The 18,726-nt window shown below is 37.9% G+C and overlaps 1 protein-coding gene across 26 annotated transcripts in view; it reads left to right on the forward strand.

Moving 5' to 3' along the window:
- PARD3 (par-3 family cell polarity regulator) overlaps positions 1 to 18,726 on the forward strand; it is a 468,531-nt gene that overhangs the window by 357,910 nt on the left and 91,895 nt on the right. For all 26 annotated transcript variants that reach the window (XM_068934384.1, XM_068934389.1, XM_068934381.1 and 23 more), the window contains one exon: positions 8,054 to 8,311. In XM_068934384.1, the coding sequence (XP_068790485.1) occupies positions 8,054 to 8,311 (258 nt within the window). The remainder of the gene's footprint in view (positions 1 to 8,053; positions 8,312 to 18,726) is intronic.

An 18,726-nucleotide genomic window follows, 5' to 3' on the forward strand; every position in this document is an offset into this window, starting at 1 on the left:
AAGGATTTTCACTTGTTTACTGCAAGATGAAAAAAAGCAAATTTGAGATACTCTGCTTTCAGTTTGGAAGGAGGAGGGAAGAGCCATGAAAGCCGGGGGTTAGTGAAGGGTGGGTGAAATACATGATGGATTCCTCCAGGTTAGAGAAAATGATTCCAATGTCTCCTTCAGTTTCATCAATATCACTTCATCTCAGATTTGTGCCTGCATGTCACCTGCTTGTATGCATCATGTTTACTCTCTCTCCGGCAAGTTGTTATTTCTTTTTTTCTTCCTTTGTCTTTTGCCACCTTCTTTAATAGTCTTATTTAATATGACTCATGAAAACAAGCTTTCTATCCTCTTTTTGAGTGGGGGGAAACTTATGAGAGATACTAGCTACTATTATGTATTCTAGTTGGCAGCTAGGCTGTGATTGCTGAAGGAGAGAGAAAATTAAAACTGTAGAGATGAACTTTAATTTCAAGATGTTGGATGCTCTTTTTATGCAGCCCTAGTCATCTCTTTCTGTTCTTATAGAAACATTACGTAGGAAATATATATGCATATAATTTCTATGTAAGTGCAGAATTATAAAGAGAGAGATCATGTCATTTTTCCAAGGTAGGATCTCCTGAGTATGTCATTCCTGCCAGATGTTTGTTTCATCCTGTTTTTTTCAGTTTATAATGGCATGGACCCTACAACTTCCCATGGCAATCCGTTCTGCTGTCTTTATCATTAGGAAGTTCCCCTGCCCCCAGTTTCCAGCCTCAGCTATTCTTGATGCAGTTCAAATCCCTAATCCTTGTCTTGGAGATGGAAAACATATTATTCTTTTCCTCGTTATGTATTAGAAGACTGCTGTTACATTCCCACTGTGTCTTTTTCTTCTGCACAGCAGCTTGACGTTGCTGACTCGTGTAGCTGTCATCCAGTAAAACTTCGAGATCCATTTCTGAAAAAGCAACTCACAGACTTTCCGCCTTACTTTTTGTTTGTATGCTTAGTTATTTTCTAAGTATGTGCCTTACCTCCCACTTGCTGTTATTGAAGTTCATTTTGTTTTTAAAGTCCACTCTGAAAAATGTCAATTGTCAATTCAAGAGCACTTGAAATTTTAATCCTTCCCTCCAGCGTTCTTGCATTTGGGTTATATGTGGATTTAATAGCATCCAATTGATAATGAAAACCTGGAGTAAAATCAGATATAGGAGGGAGATCCTGTAGAAGCCCACTCCTGTCCTTCTGGTGTGGCTGTGAATTGCTGAGAACTACTCTCAAGATACTCTGTAGGAGTGCTCAGTTCAAATTGTTGCATCCATCCTGTCGAGGTTTTTCTTAGCCTAAAATGTGCGTTTTTTCCCCCCTGTTCACAAGGCCTGTTACTGTGTTGTAGAAGAAAATCAGCTTGGCTTGACCACATCTGTTCTTGATAAATCTGTGATGGCTACTGCTCAGTTTCTCAGTGCTCATCAGTGCTTCTCAGTGTTTCTCAGTGCTTATCAATAGCTGATTTCAAAGTTTCTCAGGGAACTGAAGTTAAGTTGATAGGTCAATAATTCTCTTGCTCCTCCAATGCATGTTTGACCTTTTCTAGTCCTTCAGCTGCCTTTAACCAGTTGTCGTAAGCAGTTCAGAGACTGCCTCAGACGTGTGTAAGTGTGGTAGGCTGAAGTTCAACCTGCCTAACGAGTTTCTAACTAGTTCTTTTCCTATTCAGATTGGAGATCTTTGTGTTGTTGGTGCTGGCCACCTGCTTCCAATCAGGCATTTTAGTGAGGACAGATGCAAGAAAAAAAAGGAAAAAATTAAACCTCAGGTCCCCTCAGCATCTGTCAATATCATTCCGTCGGTACTGAGCAGGGAAGCAACCTTTTCTTTGCTCTTTCTTCTACTACTAATACAATTACACAATGATCTATTGTTATCTTTCAAGCTCCCTACTACTTTTATCTTATGTTGTGCCTTGGCCTTTCTGATTTTGTCCCTGTGTGCTTGTGCTTATCCTTCGCAAACTGACCACATTTTGCATACTTTCTTTGCGTGTTTGAGGTGAGTGGAAAGTCATATTTCAGCCTACTGGCCGCACATGTATGCACATGGAAGATAAGGAAGAAGTGTTCATTTTTTCATATAATAACTTGAAAAAGGTTGGACACCAACCTTCCAGTTTAAAAACTATATTTACTTAGCAGTATTTTCTGGCTATTTTTAAAACAGGCACAAATTTTGAATGAGCTGGTTGGCACGTGAGGAAGAGGAGAAGACTTTCTTGTTCATAAGCTACCGCTGTTAATGCCCATGATTATCCGCTACCCACAGTGATCCTTTTGAATGATTTTCCCAGGAAACCAGATGGCTTTGCTGTGAGATGGTTCAGAAGTGTGGTAACTGGCTAGCTCTAATTGTGATAAGAAAAGCTAAGTGTCGTATGTTGGTTCAGAGGGAAATCACGATAATGCCTATAATCAAGGTACTCTAATTAAAAGAGCAGTTGTCAGAAAAAAATCTACTTGGATCCAGATAAAAGTCAAAGAAAAATACAGAAGGGACAAACTCCCACAATGACTTGATTGCCAAAAATTAGAAGAAGGGCTATTAGAGCCCTGAAGGCAGTCGGAGGGAGGTGGAGCAGGAACAGCAAGACCTGGCTTACTTGCTGGAGCGTTGTGCCCATAAGGTATTTTGCACTAGTGAAGCAGGAGGGGGTATATCTGACAAGATTTGGCCGGTGGCCAACACACCTCCTGACATCTTTATTAGAAGAGATATCTGGCAAAAATTGTCCTGAATGTTGTCATCTCATCTGACTCACTCACAAGCTGACTGGCTTTATAAGCGTGGCATAGGTGTTCTCTGTCTCTGAGCCGTCACACAGAAGCATGCCACTCTGATGGCAAAACAACTGAGAACTGGCAGTGTTGAATGGGTTGTCATTTAGCTTCTGTCCTTACACAAAGCTGTTTCTATCCTTAATAAACATTGTCAGCTATCTCACATATGTGGAACTGCAAGTGTTCAATACTGATTTTGCAAATCAGTGAGTCTCGGTGGAAAAGACTAGGTTGTGCAGTTGGCCAACAGCTGAATCTTGGCAGCAGCAGGAGGATTAATTGAATTGACCAAGCAATTGCACACCAAAAGCAGCAGCCAACTTTGTTTCTGCTCTTACGGGAGGGCATTGCTGCCATTGCAACAACAAATGTAGTATACTTGTCATGAAAGTCCTTCCCAAACTGTGTTCATCAATTACGATAAGTAGCTCATTTTTTCCAGTGATCTAGATCACTAATATGAAAAATTCCACGAAGGAGACTGAAGCTCCCAAGGCACTGAGAATATAATTTCACTCCTAAAACTATTTGAATTTAGTGTTTATTTATCTTCTTTTGCCAGCTTTGCTTATTCACTTTTAGCCAGCACTGCTCTACAGCTCTGCTTTGAGTTTTCCACTGCTGCAAAAAGTTAAAGTTTAGTTCAAATGGAACTGGTATAAATATTTGGCTCAGGGTGGGATGAGCTCACAGACTAATATGCTTAATTTGGTATCTATGTGTGAGCTACATGGCTAAATGCCCATTGTGGTTGAGGGGTGTGTACTCAACGCAGTCAGTAAAGCTTAGAGAAGGATTTGGCTTAAAATGGGCACGTTTCTGTTGTTCGGCTGTACAGCTCTAGACTCCACTGACTGTGGACTGTTCATTGAATCTCCACTGATTCCAATGGGAGTCCAAAATCTATGCTGATACCCCAGATTAGGTGTCTATAATGGCAGTTGCCTTCATCTGCAAGCTCAATTTCACTCCCAGGATTTTGAAAAGGGAACGAGGTCTCTGCTCTTCTCTGGAGGCAGCATTCAAAGCTTTTCCTTTACTTTTGTGACCACCATTTCACATGCATAGGAACTGCTATACAATGGGTACGTCTATCATTACGGGATTAGCTTGCAATGAAAAGCTCTTGGAACAATTATAGGAAGTTCTGCAGCTAACAATATTGTCATTTGAAGCCGTTATCATTAGCTCTTGAATTGAATGCCACACAAATGCATGAGGATGGTTTATACCTTAACTGAACATTATAATTTGAGTCTCAAAAGCACAGCAGTATATTGTTGACATTTTCAATATTAACACTTCAGTAAGAAGGGTTTAGAAACTTCTTGGGAAAGCTTTTGTATTTTTAAAAGTTCAGTTTCACTGCAAAATTGATTAGCAGTTCTTGCAAAATTCTTTGAAGATGATATATAAATGCTAAGCATTATTACTGTTGTTAAATCATACAAAATCTGTTGGGAGGCCATAAATCCTCAAAATTAGTTGATCTGAAATTTCAGACACATGCATTTTTATTGTGCCATGTCATAAAGGAATATAATTCAGCAAAGACAGGTTAATACACATACCTAAACTGAGAAACTAAAGTACTGTGGTCAAACAGTTCTCCAGATATTAGATTTAAATACCAGGAACATTGCTGATTAGGACTGAAGTACAGAGCAAATTCCACGTTCTTGTCTGTGCTGCACAGTGTGTTTACATAATTATTTTCACCTTTTCCACAATATTCGGCATTAGCATATCCCATATATATACTTAATTAGGTATGTGCTAACAGATGAGTTAGACCATATCCTGTGTATAGACACACATACACATGCACACACGAAAGGAGGGAGTCTAAATTAAAAATAATATAGCATTAGATTCAAGTTACCTGTTTGTAAATATAGTCAGAGTTAAAAACTATCGTGATTGGAGAAGTGATGGTGTAATGTTCAGCTGATAGTTATTACTCTTTCCAAAAATAAAGTTTAAGTGTTTTTTCCTGGTCATTTGGTTCCTCTATGTTTGGAGACATAATGTTTAAATGTAATATGTCCTGAGGAAGGCAAAAGCAAAGGTATATTTAAACAGTATTCTAAACCCTGTTAAGTAATCGTGATACCTGTATTTTTGTCCTGTGAAAGTGATAGGACTTGCGCAGTGGTTTAAACAGAAAAAATAATTAAAAGAGCAAAAATCAAAGCATAGTTGGGCATCTTATAAGTTTTACCTGAGGATTATCCATTGTTTAACATTACTTACTGTAAATGGTAACTTAGTACTTTCTTTATAATTAACAGGAAAGCTTTATAATGCATTCAGACTCTAATTTTTAATACTATATATCTGTATTAACACATTGTATTAACAATCATAGAAAATATTCTGAAAATTTTCCTGGGGGATATGAACATTATTATTTGCATAACACTTCAATAATCAGTTCTCTCCCACTTGAGTAAGAATCACTATTCTTTGTTAAACCAGGCATGGGAAAAACTTAATGTTTGTGCTGCAGACTATGATATTTAAAAGTTTGAAAGTATTAAATAGCTGATAAGCGGGTCCATGACAAAATTTGGTTAAAATGAAATTGGAGGCACTAATTTGCACGCATGTGGAAATCATATGATATTCATGGTCTAAAGTTAGATAAATTCCTCAGCATGTCTCATGGCAGTCATTACAGAACTGAGGCCAGTACCACCAGTTAGGTCATTCTGTTTCATAAACACTATAAAGTTTTCTTTTGTTTGAAAGATTAGCTCTGTGCAATGTTGTTGCTACACAGATGACCATCGTGCCCTAAAATTTTGATTTTCTGCAGTACATGAGATTTTGTTTTCTCAAAGTAGTGTCAGTCTTCTGGTATTTGATGATGTGTTGCCCACTGAAACTAAAATTAAATGCCAGAATCTTCCAAAATCTGGGAAATTTCTGATTTCCTTAGCTTTTCCTGTTCAGGGGAGAAATATCAATAGGTAAACACATTCCTCCACAGGGTAATTACTACAGGACTTCAAACTGGAAGTGAAGTCTACAGAGATGAAATCAACAAAAGCAGGTCATTTCCAGGTCTTTTTTTCCTTCTGCAAAAGTACTTTCAAAATGATTGAGGCTGTAAACTGTTTGAATTGCAGCTTTGCTTTTTAACTATAGGACAATGGAAAATATATCTTTTTTCTTTTTAAAAACAGGCATGCTGAATCACAGTTTAAATTTGAAATGGTTTTGGATTTTAAACTCTGTGTCCTTGGTCAGTTTAAGTTAAAACAACAACAAAAAAGCCTTTTCCAGGTTGAGGTGTCAGTAATTGTAGAGGAACATGCTGTTGGCTGAGTACCTTTAGAGTTTTCTTGTCCCTTTTCCCTCTTAAAATAAAAAGCAAGCAGTGAAGAAAATAAAAATCTTGAGTTAATAGCGCAGTTTGCAAAATTGATTTCAAAAATTTTTGATGGTTTAAGTAATGTTTTCTCAATCAGAGTACTTCTATTTGCATTATTTATTCACTGCGGGAAAAATATTCGCTGTGCTGAATATGAGTGGGAGTTTCCATAAGAAGAAGAATGAGCCAGAGACAGGGTGTAATTCAGGGCATGTAAATGAATCACCGACCGAACCTTAGATGTAGGTGGCACCGGATGTTGAAGGGAGTTCAACTGGTCAGTTTTGTCTCATAGTCAGTATCCTTGGTTAGGGGATTTCTGAGGAAAATATATCTGCCTATCCAACTCCTAGTCCCTTCTTTTGTTACGAGAAGCTTTGTTAGCCTAGAAAGAACAATTTGCATGGGATTTAGGCTGCAGATGAAGACAGTTAAATTCTGAAGCGAGCTAGGGGCTTGATTCACTTGTGTAAACACAGTCATCGTCTTGTGTTGTTTGAGGTGTTACAGAGCATCTGCGTTGCCAGCACGTGGCACAGGAGCTGCGGGAGCCCCTCCTTGCCCAGCGGCTGGAGGTCTGCCAGGGCTTGCCTGGAGATGGCAGGTGGCAATAGAGGCCTATGTCTGAATCAGAGCTGGGGTGTCCAAGCCCCTAGGGAGATTGAAGTAACCACAACAAAAGTGCCTGTAGAGCTCCCGATTTTTCCGGCTTATTTTCAAGAGAGAGAAGCTTTGAGGAGGCTATGTCTCATTAGAGGCTGTGAGCAAGCTGGTTTTGGAAACCACGCGTAGCAGGGGTGCACGCAGCCGTTGTCTTCTGGACAGATGCTGTCACACTGTGTAGCCATGACTATATGAGACGAAAAAGGAGCACATTTTACTAATGGGAGGGAGGAGACAGCCAAGTGCTTCATTTTGCAGTGATGACAGGGCATTAAATTGGTCTGGGGAGATGGTGTTGGGGTTTTTCTATTGTTTTTTTTTCAGTTCACTGTGCATGTGTGTATGATAAACAAGTTTTCTAAAATGCTAAGGAAACTTTGAAGGCTAGATCAAATTTTAGTCTTTGTACGCTTCTGAAAGTATGACCTGTGCTCAGTCTGCGTTTGTCAGGCTCGTAAATGTCATCTGTTTTTATCTTTCACTTTTTATTATACAGCTAAACAAGTGCATCTGAATACAAAATCTTTCATTTGTAATTTTAACATGTTGAGACTTTTGAGGGAGAAACTGCCTACTTTGGAGAGGTCCCAGATACAGTTTCTTTTGATTGTAAATGAGTAATAAAAGAAACTTCTGCAGTTTACTGTATGCGCACATACCTGCATAAACGTGTGTATGTGTGTGTAGCTTAGCCTTACGTAGTTGTTAAGTTTTGAAAGTAGTATGATTTTTGTAGGCTTGGGCCAAGCAAGCATGTTAAAGTTGATTTCTAAAATTCAAGACACACTAAAACTATAAAATCTGGTTGTGCTAGAGTATGATATGATATGAGTGGTGTCTGGCCACTGGTCTCGGAAGGGCCAAGTAATATCACAGACGTAAAACCACAGGTAAACTCTGGCAACTATGGCTAGCCATTATTTTACGTACTAATGTAAGAACAGACTGTGAATTATCAGACTTTTCCTTAAAAATCACTGTTGATTGTAGCAGGAGCATTGCTTAGGTTTAGATTTTAATTAACCAAGTAAACGTGATACTCCGTGGCAAACTCAAATCGAAAGCACTTTGCTATTTTTGTGAGGATGAGCTGCCTAAAGTATCTGCTAACCAGTAAGAAACATTGTTTTAGGGAACATGAAACAGTGCTTTCAAATAATTAAAAAAAAATAGTTTCAGCCTTCTTTTAATTTTTCAGAATTCAAGCAAAAACTCGAGAATTTCGAGAGAGACAAGCTCGTGAACGTGATTATGCTGAGATACAGGATTTTAACCGGACATTTGGCTGTGATGTGGACCCAATGTATGCTGGAATCGCTTCCTATGACTCTTCTTCAAGTAGTGGCACCATAACTCTGAACGCCAGACCGCAGAGCCCTCGGGAAGGGCAGACCGTTGAAGCACTGTACGCGCAAGTGAAGAAACCACGCAATTCAAAGTCTTCACCTGTAGACAGGTAGGCACCAGACACCAATCAATACGCTTCTTCCAAATTCACCCCTGTAATGCTTTTTGTCATGGGAGATGACTGTACCTCAGTTGTAAGGTCAGAACTGCAGTTTTATTAATGGCTTTTTAAAAGCCTTTATGCAGGAAAGTATTGAGCTCACACAAGTCAAATAGTCAAATGGTAACAGGATGAGATGTGCACTTTTTTTTTTTCCTGAATAGCTCCTGCTTCTCATTCTCCAAAAGCGTTTTGAATTTTAGAGATGCTATTTGGTATAATGCAAATTAAATTCTGAGTCGTGACATCAGCTAGTTTATTTATCAGCACTCTAGTTAATATGGCTGTGGAATACAACATTTCTAAGCTATTCATAACAGTTACAAAATTTGTGGAAAGTTCTTACAATAGAACTAAAAGTGATTTAAAGCTTACCTGGATTCTAATCCTACCATAGTCCCAAACATTAGCCTAGCATTTGGAATTTTTTGATAAAATAAGGACCAAGTGAGTGAACTCCAAGTTTGACTTATGAATTATATTCTCTTCTTGGGCTGTAGCTAATGATTTATATGTTTTCTGCAGCTACAGTATCCAAATTATATCATGTTTGGTGTTACGCTGAAATTAGGCAAAATTATGGTTTTTGTTGACTTAGTTGGCAGTTTATTTGAAAATTTGAAGCTAAAATGGGAATGCAAACTAACATAAAGTAGAAATAACCAAAGGTGAAGTTTGTTCACAAGACTTCTGTACCTTAACAATGAAAATACATCTCTCTTATTAGCTTACATATATGATGTTGTAGTTCTGCCTTTTCTCAGCTTTACAAAAAGTAATATTGAAATCCTAGTATAGGAAGCATTGTTCATTTATTCAGAGGTCTTTAATTTAGTAAAACCAATTGTTATTTTGTTTTCTACCCCATTCTTTGCAGAAGATAAATACCGCACTTTCACCTAAATCATCAAAATAGTATCTTTGATTACAATGTTTGAGGTCAGTATATCTGAGGAGGCGGCCGGCATTGATCTTGCATATTCTATTGTAGGTGCTAGCAGAGTTGTTCGGCATTTGTTCTTAAAGACAGTAGCTGTTGTGCAGAGTTCAGCTAATTGTCTAAAACTGTTTTTAATTGAGAACTGAGAGTCATGTATTTAACCCTCTGCTAGATCTATTTTAAAAAGCTCTTTTCCTTGGAGAATCATGTAGTATTCTGAACAATATATCATCTAATATGACAAATAATGACATTTCAGAGACATTTACCATAAATGCTTACTAAAAAGGCACAACTGCCTTTTCACATTCTCAGTCATACTCTTCTCCTGTACTGTACTCTGTGAAAGGTCTACTTTTCATATTAAATTAACTTAATTTATATGTTATGGATATGTACGTTAGTGAAGAAAGCAAAATGCTTTTAAACAAAGACAGCTTGCTCTGTGCTCTTGAAACTGTATATTATGTAGTATTACACTAACCAGCACTGTTATGCCTGAGAGCCTGAAATCTCAGCACTTCTGTGACTTTGGAAATCAAGACAGCTTGGTTGGTTAATATGGCTGCCACACTGTGACTCCCACAGCTGTTTTTGTTAGACCAAAGGCGGTGTTTCATGCCTGAATTGAATGGCATCAATGTCATATCAACAACAAAAAAATGTCTTTGATGCAAACCTGGCACGGCGAAGTAAAAGACCTGCATGACCTAGCTAGCTCTGTGTGATTGCTGATAAAAGAGCCTGGAGAGAGTGAGTAAAACTGAAGTTATGGCTGGAGCACTGAGGGAATATGATGTTAATCATGAGGGTAGGATTGAAGAGCAGTGTGGTAGTTTTTGCACTTTCGGGCTGTTCTGCAAATGTGCAGAAGTGCAGCAGGCTCCATCTCGCACGGCTGGATCCCGCTGCGACAAAACAGTCTTTATCCAGCGTGCGCAATAGGCTTGAAGTGAGGTGAAAAGAAATGCAAGCCAGGGACTAGACCTGGAGCAAGGAAAGCCGCCCTGAGTTTACTGTACCTCTTTGGGGCACTGGGATATGAAGTATACGGGATTGTCTTTATTCTCTCCTCATACATTGATCGGTGGTCAAACTCCCGAGCTGGTAAATCCCAGCTAACGCTGGGAGGTATTTTGCAAATGTTGCAGCAGCTCGCACGGTCTCAGATTCACCTTACACTCTGTGAAAAGTTTGGGTCCGTACCTCCGGCCCCCTGCTGTCACCTGGTGGGAGCCTTTGCTGCTCCTTGGGCCCAGAGGGCATACCACAGCTTCGGAGGGAACAGCTTTTGTCTTTCTAGTGCTTTGTAGAGGACGTCTGGGATCTTTACTGCAGGTAATGTTCAGCCTGGCTTGTGGCTGAGATATCTTCCCAAGGCCACTCAGTGTTTTACAGACTTTGTCTTAGATGCATTGAAAAACATAGTGTCATCTGAGCATCATTGGAAGAAGTAGTTCTGGCCATAGGGGCCTGAGGTGCTGACGCCTGAACTGTGTCTCCCTGCATGCTTGATACCTGGCCCCACACCCCGTGTGCATTGCAACACTTTTCTTGCTGCCCGTTTCCGGCAGTGAGGCTCACCTCTTCCCTCGGCATCTCCTGTGAAGGCCCTTTCCCACAGCAAACGTCTGAGCACCTCTTCCTAGAGTTGTTCTCCAGGGAGCACTCTCCTCTGCCGTCTAATTTATCCTGATAAAGCTCTGAGAAATGTGATGAAAAATAGTTGGTTACGGTTACACATCCTTAAAATCTTGTTTCCATTAGGATTCACCTGTGGTGAGGATAATTTTTACTTTATTCTACGCCTTGGCCCTACCATCCTTTCTTTTCTTCTGAAAGTTTCAGAGGTTCCCTAAAGGGAAACGGCTGCTTCCAGTCTTTGTGGATGGTAAGAAGAATAGCAAACAGCGTGTTACCCTTGCAGTGAACTGCCAGGAGCTGGTAACGGCCAGTCTGTCTCAAATCTTTAGCACCTTCATATTAAAAGCAGCATTGTTTATATGGGAAATGTTACTTCTATTACAGTTTTGTGCTTAGTGCCAAAGAAAATTTGACATTTAAATATGACTAAAAGGTTATTTGAAAGTCTCATACAAAGAAGCCTATAACAACATGCCCCATAACAGTTTGCATACCATTGTTGAACACTTATGACAAATTTTTCCTGAACTTGTAAAAGAATTATTGCATCTGTGCTTGAGGCCTTGTCAGGGTTTGTTTTTCTTTATTATTCCTTAAACTTCTTTCTTATTTTCGTCAACACATGCCACCAAATGGTGCAAGTTTAACTGTGTCATGGCGTATGAATGATAATACAGTGGAGGGCAAATATGTAAACTGCTCTTCAGAATAGTGGACACAATGTTTTCCATGCAAGTTTAAAGACTTTGTAAGGAAAAGTATAGTAGAGCTTTGTCAAAAGATGGAACTGTGAAGTGGTTAGCTGAAGGTCCCCAAGCTATTTTATCACCTAACCTGAATACAGTGTTAGGCCTGTTTTTCCCTTCCCTTTCATAGATATATTCAATGTTTGTGTGTATCCCAAGGACTGTAGTTATAGCCAGATTCTACGGCACAACAAAAAGACAAAGAAAATGGTTATTCTTTAAACGGTTTGTCCATTCATTTCTCCAAATTAGAAAATGGATTGTCTAATGCCAAAATAGAGCAAAGGAGAAAGAGATGTTAACTTACTGATTGGAGATTTGCACTGTATCAGTATGTGTGTGTAAGCAGCACTGTTTCATCTATCCCACTGCCTGTGGCTATAAGAATTTTGGTGAATGAGAAAAAAGCTACTATAGGGCTTACATACTACAGGGAAAATACTACAGCACTTACAGGGCTTGGAGCTGGTTAAGAATTGCTTTGAAGGCAGATTTATGCTGTGATTAGAATTAACAAAATCATTGATGGGTATTGATAGCTCTTCCTTTTTTTTTTTTTTTTTTTACTATGACCGTTATCATCTATTAACTCAAATATGTATTCCAAGCAGGGGAGGTTCTTTATTTTGAGCTACTTACATAATCCATGCATACTTGTAGCTCGTGTGAATCTTGAAACACGTTTTAAATCCCAGTAGCACTAGTCATAGCTATTCTCTCTAGTAGCACTAAAAAAGTAGTTTGCTAATCTTGAACCTAAAGAATTAAAGTAGATGCCTTTTACTAACAGAGGAGGAGTTTATTGCTTGGAGGAAATGAAGCTCTAGTGCAATAAATAAATAAATAAATAAATAGATGTTTGGAGTGATTGGTGGTCAGTTTAGCTTGCACATACATCAGCTGTCCTTGCTACAGTACTTCCCTCCTGTGCACTAATAGTTTACAGAGCCAGGCTGCTAAGAACTTTTTTCACTTACTAACTTTTTTTGCTAGGTATTCATGGAGAGAAATCTAGGTGGAATGTAACATCTATGTTTATTTTACTGTTCTGGAAGTAAGTGTCTTGAGAATTGTGCTCTTGCGGATAAAGCTTTTAGTTTAGCTGAGAAATGTCTCTAATATGTTTTGCATCATATAGAAGAAAAGCTGCGCTACTGATCAATAGTGTTTTTCATGTAGATGACAACGATGCTATACAGTAGGTTTTTATAGCGATCACCTGACATCATAGTTGAGCAGTATACAGCAAGACAACTCCTAATGGACATTTACTGGCTGTCGCTGTGTAATCATTTCCCACCAAGAGTGCATTGTCCTGAAATATAATTGAAATAAAATAGGCACTGTGCTGCTGTAAATCTAAATAGCTTGAAAATAGTAGGCTAGACTCCCCCAGCTTGTTGAGGACATTTTAATGGAAACATAAATACCATAATCATATGCTTTTTGCATGCATTTTGCCATTAAAAAAAAATGTTCATTTTAGAAAAAGAGACCTTTATGAACTGGTCTCTTTTCTATCAGAAGTGGAATCTAGTTATGTCAAAGGAATATTTAGGAACTGAAAATAACCCCAATTGCTTTAAATGTCGTCTTCTTGGTGCTAAGAGACAAAATGCTGGTTTTAAAGTTGTACCACATATTTTGTTTTCTGTTCTTCCAAAAAGAAAGAGATCATTTTATTTAGATGTTAACTTTTATTTGCTGAGTAGTATCTTTTTGCTTAAACTGAGATGAGAGTATAGAATCCTGGAAGGTGGAGAAAGACATTCTAATATAATACAGGAATACATAAAAACTGAAATAAGTAGAGCCTGTCTTTCTAGCATGTGTAAAATAGTTTCCAGCAATAGCAGAATGGGTCATGAAAGCTACGAAATGTTATATTGTAATGCCTGGATAAATATTTGTTAGAAAAACAAAGCACTCGTGCTATTATATTAAAATTCTCTTTTATTGCTAGTGTCCGTCATAGGAGTGCTCTTAAATTAGTCTATGGAATCATTTATGCATTGAAATCTAAGGTTACTGCCAGGCCCATAATAGATGAAGATATGAGCAATTACTGAGGGTGACACAACCTCTGAGTGCTAAGATATTTCTTTCTTCTTAAATGAAGAGATTTTCGACAGTCCTTGAAGTCAGTCTGAGGTACGAGCAGAAGAGCATGGCACAAAGGGAAAGGCCAAGATGCTATAGACCATCTGACCAATGACATTTAAAACTGAGAGCTATGCAGAAAACTAACAGCCTAGGCTGAATAAAATTATGAGTAAGCTCTTCCCTCCTACCTTCGTTTACTTCTGTTCACCGATGTGGAAACGTTTTCCTACGTCTCCTTTCTTTGCTCTGCTGCTTGCCTTCTGCTGACCGAGCCCTACAGATGACGTACGTGCCGAAAAAGGCACCGCATGTGGGTGAGTGGGATGTAAACGTCTGATTAGATTGCAAGCATCTCAGAGCGGAGACCTGTTTGTTATCCATGAAGCTCCCCAAATAATGTGTCATCTTTCATAAATTAATAATAATAGGCTTTAAGTCCTTATCTTCTTGTTAGTGTCAGCCCTTTTGCAGCATGATGGAGCTCATCACCTGTGAGACTCTGGCTTCTGGAAAGGCTTACCCGGCCTAGAAAATGGCCAGTAGGCGACTTGGATAGACAAACTATCCAAGGCAACTTTGTGGAGAGCAGTGGGTTAATGAACTGTTTGCAGTTCCCTAACATGTAAAACAGAAAATAATCCTTGGAAGTCTTTGTGGTATTTTCCTCCTCTGTCTGTGATAACCTGGAGAAGGATTAGTTAGTGCCTCTTCATGGGGTTTAATTTCACTTTAGCACTAACACATTGCTTTTTTTTTGTTCTTCTCTTCTTCATCCTATAAGCCAGTAATCCCTACCCCCAGGACTGCCAAAAAATTAGTTTGGTCTCTCATAGACCCATGTATTTAGAACCTAAAAGACACTATTAGCATTGGCATTTTATTATCTTAGGTTGGTTGTTTTCTTTTGTTCTTCCATCTTGATAGAATATAAGACAAGTTTTAATATAAATTCATGAGGATTTATGTAGACTCCCTATTGTGAAAGCATGCAATTGCGCTCCCTGTTTGGGTTACAACTTTGGTGGAATAAATGGCAGACTTACAGTGAATGCCATTCAAGACTCCCCTTTTAATTACTTGAAAGTCTTGGTTTCTTTTTGAATAGATCCCAAACGCTGATACTGTTGTGAGAACCATGTCTCTCTACATTTACCAGAGGCACAGCCTCACTTAAACCCTGGTATTTTTGCTTCCTCCCTCTTCAAGTCGGCTTGCTGTGTAATCTGAAGAGTGACAGCTATTTGTTTATTTTTACAAAAGCAGCAGAAGTTATTACCTCTACAAATGGTTGTAGTGGGAAAATGCACAGAAAGATAAGAAAGAAATGAACTTCCAGGTCCGGGTTACAAACCAAGGAAATGAAGTGGGGCCCACCCAGACAAGTACCTCTACCTTATTGCTATAGCACTGATAGCTGACTGTCACCCTTCACTGTGAATTAGTAGTAGCAGCAGTTCATTTTTGCAATTTTCAGGTCTTTTAAGTACAGCTACTGCTTATGATGAGCCAAGATAGTTATAACAGATAGATCAAAACCTGTCACTTTTCATCAGATTAACAGTATAATATATGTTAGTATTTTAAGTACATTAGAACTGTATTATATATAATTTTTTCATTGGTATATTAGAGCAATTTACATAGAGATATAGAGTCATTAGACATTTTGTTGCTTGGACGAAAGAGAGAACAGTTTTTAATTCCTTCAAATGGTAGAAAGTAGTATTTAATAAAAAAAAAAACCCGCAAACTTGAATAATATATCCTGGTATGAAAAAAAACATGATGTAAAGACTGGAAAAGCCAATGTCTCAGGCACTGAAAAATTATTTTATGATTTGAACTGCAGTCCAAAGAAAAGAGCTGTTACACACTCATCTCTCCCACTAATGCCATCAATAAAATTTGGAAAATTTGGAGTTATTTATCCTGAGAATATTATATTTAGGTGTGCATACTTAAGTGTGCAAAGCTGAAAAGACAAAGTTTTTCCCATTTCTTAAATTAGGTGCTATGACCCTACCAGTGTAAACTGGTAAAATTTATTATTTTCTAGTGCTACTAACTGAAACATGAATTGGGAATTGATGTTGTGCAGCATTTGAATGCCGTAGTTTAATCTGGTTTGTTGCTGTGGTTGATTGTGGCCCTTTTTAAGTGGAATAAAAATTTACAATTTTTTCTCTTTAATGCCCTGCTAGTGAACCCATCTGTTCCTCCTGGGTGAAGGCTCCAGGCCCCTGCTCTCCATGCATTTAGGAAGTGGGGTTTTGTGTGTTTTGGAGTTGTCTCATCACAGGAGAGAAGTGCACAGGCAGAGCTTGGAGAAAGTGCTATGTCTTCAAAGACTCTGTCTCTCTGCTTGCTAGAACAAAATAGATTTTTTATTAGGAACGTAGAACTCATTAGACAGATAGCTTAAGATTTTCAGTCCAAAGGTATTGGTTAAAAAAAAAAAAAGTGTGATACAGATATTCTGCAGCTCCAGCATTAAACTAATATTTATTCATAACTTAGAAAACTTTGAACTTGCTGATTTTTTAATATCCTTCTAAATATAGATATAAAGCAAACGCAGTCAGAACTCGAACTAATCTTCATGTTGTCCAATGAAGAGTTTTGTGAGTATCTTCCTGTAAAGGTAGTTTGCTATACAGATGTGCATGGGGCTAAGAAGTTGCACCTCCTGTGGGCAAGATAGATGTTTGTTATAATAGATGAGAAGCATTTTTCAGGTGAGAGCCCTTTAACAGTGCTTTTAAGAGGCGTAAGACTGGACTGTTGATAAGAGGGTCTTCATAAGGCCCTTCTGCTTTCATCTCATCTGTTTTCTTTTTACATGCTGTTTGCAGTTAACTCATTAAATCAATATAACTTAATAGAGAAAACATAAGGTAAGAGTTACTTTTTTATATATTCATTAGATTTGATCCACAGGTTTCTGGAGTGTTTTTTTTTTCTTTTAATGAATACTATCTTCTTCACACATGAGACAAACTATATTTAACCACATTGTTTATCCTCACGGCCAAGCTTGTTTGTTTATATAACTTAAAAAGCATCCTGCATACTGTCCAAGTAGTTTATCACTGGCGGAAGTGGTATAGTCTAAACTTGGGGAGGAATCCTGTGCAGTAAATTTTAGGAAGGAAAATAACGTCACTACATATGAGGGGGGGGAGGTGTTAATTCCTTTTAACATCTTGTAAACTCATTGAATGAGTTCTTATCAAACATACCACATTGGGAACCCTGGAAACTGTGAAATTGCTTTAAGATCTCATTTCTTTTTGTTCTTGACTGGAAAGTTGAAAACTAATGCTTTTCCACTCTTCCCTCAGAAAATAGTGTATATATTCCTGGAGCATTATACTTCATAGTATGTTTTTAAAGAACTGGTTTGTAAAATGAGTGAAATCTTATTCCTTAAGGCTCACTGTGATGTGAGATGTTAAAAGATTTCTTGCATAAACTGTTTTATATGATTATACATTTCTTAAAAAATGTTGTTCTAACATCAGACTTATTTATTTAACGTAGATTTTTTTCCATTCCTTCAAATACTAGTGACATTTAAATAGGTTTTCAATCTGATGCATTCTTAGAAGTCTTTCTTACATGATGGATGTATGAAATGTTATTGCAGTAAATAGATCAGGAATTTGTAATGGATAGGTAATTTCATCTGCCCTGAGTTTAGACTGTGATATAATAGATAAGAATTAATTTATGAAAAAAAAAGCAGCACAATTTTAGTTCATTTTAGTTTTTGTGTAGAGTTCTGTTACAATAATACATGGCACATCTGAGTCGCATCACATTCTTTTATAAAAACATCTCCTATGTTCACCAGTTCAGCCTCTGTTACAGCCCTCCCTCACTCCTAGCTCTCCCTTTAAAAAGAAGCACGATAGAAACTAGAATGGGGAGGGTGTGTAGTACTACCACTGCTATTGCTTAAGAAAGCAATTAGAAACGGTACCACTTTGAGGGATGTAAGGATGAATGCCACTCATACTTCTAATTTCCACTTGTCTTTGGGAAGGAAATTTATCTGCGACGACGACAGACGTCAGTACCCGCAGTAACAGGCCTCCTGGGTGGGAGGAGTAACTAAAAGCACTCTGACCTAGCAAACAAAGCAGACAGAAAATAATAGCACCAGTCTTTATTTCCAGAGACATAGTTCGTGGCTCATTAATAGTTGTAGTATGTATTATTGGGTATTGCATGCTGCAGAGAAAAAAAGCAGAAGCCGCCTGTCATTTTTTTGTAATTATGTTAATAGATATAACGTAAAAATTAAAAGAAAAAAGAAAAAAGAAAGAAAATATTTAGTTATGTATTATTTTGTACATCATCTTAAGCTGTGCAGTGTCTGCTTGCGTAAGATAAACTGTAGACATATTTGCTAAAATGTTGACAAATGAACCCAGCCATTTCTAAGGATTCCTAAATGCCCATCAAGGAAGTCAGGGATGCATTGAAGCTGTTTTAATTAGCAAAGTATGATTTAAAGGTTGCTAAAATCAAAAAGAGCTTATTCATTTTTCATCAATAATCATTTTCCTTAATATTTCATCAAAACCTGCTGATTCGGAGACCACCTTCTGGGCTTTGATTCATTATGACTGCAGAAATAATTTAATTTTTCCCCTTTTTCTCATTCTGTGATATGCTCTTTCATCTTTGAGACATTGTTAAGATATTTCTAACATTCACAGACTGCTAATTGATCCAACTTTTTTAAAACTGTAGTTAAGGCAGAGACTTCTTTGCTGTGGAAGCAATCTCCCATGCATTGGCTTTTACCAACGTTTCTTTCAATCTTTGTATCTCATAAAGTGTCAATTCTCTTATATATGTACTAAAAATTGAGAACTTGCATGGTTTTTCTTTTCTGGTGCTAGTACAGATACCTTGCATTTCAG

The sequence above is a fragment of the Struthio camelus genome, chromosome 2, assembly GCF_040807025.1.
Source record: "Struthio camelus isolate bStrCam1 chromosome 2, bStrCam1.hap1, whole genome shotgun sequence".
NCBI classification, from domain to species: domain Eukaryota; kingdom Metazoa; phylum Chordata; class Aves; order Struthioniformes; family Struthionidae; genus Struthio; species Struthio camelus.